General features: G+C 40.1%; 1 protein-coding gene across 1 annotated transcript; it reads right to left on the bottom strand.

Moving 5' to 3' along the window:
• Positions 1-661: 661 nt before the first annotated feature.
• On the bottom strand, positions 662-2,989 carry LOC123958218 (endonuclease domain-containing 1 protein-like). Its single transcript, XM_046031474.1, has 2 exons — positions 2,684-2,989; positions 662-1,267 (listed from the first exon to the last, which is right to left on the bottom strand). The coding sequence occupies exons 1-2, from the start codon at positions 2,987-2,989 to the stop codon at positions 662-664; spliced, it is 912 nt and encodes a 303-aa protein (XP_045887430.1).
• Between the last annotated feature and the right edge of the window lie 1,317 nt (positions 2,990-4,306).

A 4,306-nucleotide genomic window follows, 5' to 3' on the forward strand; every position in this document is an offset into this window, starting at 1 on the left:
ATCACCACACAGCCAGCCTGGAGCCAGCAGAGAAAAACTGAACACTGCAGAGTGGGATGAAAAAATAGGTACCCATTAGCTCATTTTGCCTTGGGGCACCCCAGCAGGTTAATGCGGCCATATAAGGGAGGGTAGTTGTTGCTAAGGTAACTTAGCAACTAACTAAGGTAATAACTAATTTAAAAAAACAACAAACCACAGTTATTTCTACAAAGTAATGGCTGCCCTTTCTTGTCACACAGTATTTTTGTGGTTTATTCATCCAGTTGGCATTGGACTGTTTTCCATTCACAGGACTGTTTGTGTGTATGCAGAGTACAGAAAATTAAATGTTTGTATTTGTATAATGATTTGTTTCATCTCTCAGTTCAATCTTTTTTTTCTCTTTATTAGTGAAACCATGGGGGTAGTTGTTGATCATGAAACAAGATGACATTAACAAGAGGAAAAATATTTATTTTACAAAACCCTAATCATCAGAAAAAAATTATTTCAAGCCATCATGAGATAATTATCATGCCCTGGTTAATCAAACTCAAACTTTTTTTCAATTTAGTAATTAAAGAGAGGCCGCACACTGAGGTGATGTGTCATACGTGGTGATTACTGCAGTGCACACCAATCACAGTTGACATTTCAACAAGGAAGTAAAGCTTTTCACCTACTGACACTGCCCATGAAACAGACTGATGGGCATGGCCAGCCTTTGTGTCAGGATGCCCTCCAGCGTCTCTAAAGACATCCGCCTCACGTCGTAACCCCTCACCGAGGCTTTAGCCTTGACATTAACCGGCACAATCTCCTCTCCACTGTTGCGGTCATTTCTTCCCACTGCAGCATATGTGGGGAAAAAGGGCTTCACAGATTTAGGAAGGTTGGATTTGTAGGATGGACAGCAGTATGCAGACCACATGTACTCAGGAACAGACACCCTGTTATTGATCCAGCGAGGTTCTGAGTTATAAGGAATGACTCCAGTGATCACATACATCGACCCATTGCAGAACGTCTTGAATTCTGTCAACACTTCATTCTCCAGACCGCTCCAGGGGCCGGAGTTTGAGCCTGCTCGCTGAGGGACAATGTTTGTCAGGGTGAAGGTGGCCTCACGGTCTTCTTTTGTCTTTTGGTGCATACTGGGATTGAGATGGCCTTTGGTGTAGCTGGAGTTCATGTAGTCGTGCAGCACCGCCTGGCTCTCAATCACATTCTGGTCCACGGGGGTTTGGAAATGTTTCATCTCTGAGCTGGCACGGGAAAACGCCAACTTCATGACAATGAGAGAGAATTACATAGCACATTTTAGAATGAATGGATAAGTCGTTCAGTTTGCAAAATGAAAATGGAACTTATGAAAGGTAATTTTTCCTTCTTTGTCACGTCACTAGGGAAACAATGACGTGTGTGACAGAATTTTTGTATTTACAATTTGAGAGAGGGTTCTTGTGCTTCTGCTCAAAGTTATAGGCAAAAACTTCATTATGTCAATCACACACTGATGACAATGACACTTCAATTAAACCAAATGTTCTAGTGTTCCCTGTGAATTTTTGTGTATTTGCAAAAGTTATCATAAAGAGAGCTCTTTAGACTCACTTAACTCTACAATAATACATTGACAGAAACACACCAGTGAATTCACTGAACCAAAGAAAGTGAAGTTCTGTTAACAATAACTAATGAAGAGCTTTCCTTCAATCTGCCCTTATCAAAACACAATCTATATGATCACAGTATACACTCAGTTTTTAGTTGATTGGGTACTATTTTACTACTATAGTAAAACTAATACAGTTTGATACAACAGTGCTGTAATAAACCCTCCCGTCATGGGGCTTTTAATGTTCAGTTTTTGTTGAAAGTGTTTTAGAGAGGTGTTGATTCATCTTTATGATTATTCTGGAGAATGTAGTTTGTGGTGCTGTTGAACTGTATTGCAATATACAGAGAGACATTTCTGTTATTTAGCTTTCCCTCATTGATATAAATGGGGTGGACAAAAAAATAGAAATATACTTGTAAGTATAACACAATAGCATTGCAAACTGCAACCTCCAAAATGATTGCGCCTCTCTAAAACGCAGTTAACGCCCAATAAAGTACAGTTAGTCTTTAAAGAAAATGACTGCTCTTGAGGGTTTTTCCCCATAGACTAGTTTTGGGGCTGGGAAGGGCTGCATATAGGGTCTGGCTTTGTCAGACACCAGCTTAATGACAGAGAATAATAAATCTAAAAGTGTTTTGCTGCTTATTGTTGAGTTAATTCGATGTGAGTGTTAGTGTGCTTCTGTTGTGTGAACAGGCATGACTGATTCAGTCATTTAATTGAAGAGGAAATAGTTTGAATAAAATGAAATCAAAATGAAACAAAATAGATTAAATGCTACTTTGTTTTCTCTGTGACAGCATTTTTCTGTACACAGTCTGAGATACGCTGCTTCTACTTGAAGGGAGTGGTAAAAACTGCATTTGAGCAAGTCACGCAATGATTTGCAGGAAGTGTTCTGTCTCTCACATATCATCACAACCACACAACCCAAAAATAAATTCCCATTAGATCTACATGCAAATGCAGAAATTTCATGTGTCTGTGAGAAATTCTATTTTATGAATTGTATAGACACTTAAATCTACAATTAAAAAAAAACGAGATAGAAGGACAAATGTGAATTTGTTAGCTTACCTGTGGTTCATACATCCAAGAGGTTTTGGGCCGTTTGCCATCTGCAGGACTGAGTATGTACGCAGAGTACAATGGTGCACGATGCTGACGGTGATAAAGGCTGGCAAAGTGGTATTGGTTTTTGTAGCGCTGGCAAATTGGCTGGTATCCTGCTGTTTTGATACCCCTTGGTGGAGTTTTATTATAGAAGAAATCAAGGCACTGAGAGAAGTCACCGCTGATCTCTCCAAGGACCAGGCCACCAAACCAGAGTAGGAGAAGAAGCAGAGCCCCCGTGGAGAAATGCAGCATCTTCCTTTGAGACATCCTGTACAATAGAGCAGGAGGCCAGCTGAATATACGTCTGCTGAAAAGAGATGCCAACGAACACAGACTTTGCTGACAGACTTCCTCGCAGACACAGCTCCAGTCTTAAATAAACCCTATATTTCCTTGGTCACCATTCAGCGTCTGGAGTATAGGTGTTTGTGAGCTGTCTCAGAGGTTTCCTCTTCTATATACAGTTTCCTCTTATATATACTGACAGAAGTAGTAGTAGTTCTGACCCACCCACTACCCTTTTTGCTATCAAAATACCCCATTGACCAGCAGTCAGGCTGCGTTCTGGGAAACAATTATCTGGTTCTGCAAATCCTTTTGTCATCAGTCAGCTGAGGTAGAGACCAACTTATTTCAAGTGTTTAATACCTGTATCTTAGTTAGATTCCAGACACATTCTGACTATATTTATGTTAAAAACAACAAATAATGTGTTGTAAATGCTCCACGCAGTTTCTGGTTGCTGGCTGTTGTAGAAGTTGCTGTTGTCTTGCATCTATCCCCTCCAGGAGCAGTTTTTATAGCTGGAAGGGCTACAGACCTCTGGAGGTGTTCCCTGCAGAGTGTCTGTCCCCAGCGTTCTCCCACCTTGTCTAAAAAGACGAAGCATCAAGGGAGTACCTAGGGAGTAGCATGACGCAGAGCTCTGTGTGGATTGCGGTGAGATGCAAACACTCATCTTGATTGTCAGTAGTCTTGCATTTACACAGTACTTGTCTGAAATTGTCTCTGGGACTTATTTAAAGCACCCTCGGATGTTTATTGGCAAAAATGTGTTCATTTGTATAATTACACAAACACAGTCCTCCTCTCTTTGTTTCATTTTCCGTCTCGCTTCAGTTTCTGTGTGGTCTTGTATTTCTTTTGTCATCAAAACTTCCCTGATTGTGGGAACCAGAAGTATTTTCCAGAAGATATAAAAGCACCATACAGCAATTCCATTGTTTCACAACTTTTATTATCAAACGTCTTTTTTATTTCATTATCTTGGTAAAATTGACAGTTTCAGACCGTCTGCTCCAATCTGTCTATATTTAGCACATGTGAGATTGTAGAAGGGATGTAAATAAAGGGGAATCCAGATGGATGTACACAAATAAAGATCAGGAGGTAGATTTGCGACCATGATGTACATGGGGTGGGTGGAACTATACCCCATGTACTGATGCTACCAATTAGTCTTATTTTATCGATACTAATGTCAATAGGACAGATACAAAACATTTCAATGTATATATCATGTTCTGGGTTCATGAACACACTTTTTGGTTTCACTCTTTGATGATGTTGTGAGCATGTGCACAG

This window comes from Micropterus dolomieu, linkage group LG19 (assembly GCF_021292245.1).
Source record: "Micropterus dolomieu isolate WLL.071019.BEF.003 ecotype Adirondacks linkage group LG19, ASM2129224v1, whole genome shotgun sequence".
Taxonomy (NCBI): domain Eukaryota; kingdom Metazoa; phylum Chordata; class Actinopteri; order Centrarchiformes; family Centrarchidae; genus Micropterus; species Micropterus dolomieu.

Coding starts and splice junctions, on each gene's coding strand:
- LOC123958218 (XM_046031474.1), bottom strand. CDS start 2,989: ATGTCTCAAAGGAAGATGCTGCATTTCTCCACGGGGGCTCTGCTTCTT. Junction 1,268..2,683: donor CTTGGATGTATGAACCACAG/GTAAGCTAACAA, acceptor ATTGTCATGAAG/TTGGCGTTTTCCCGTGCCAG.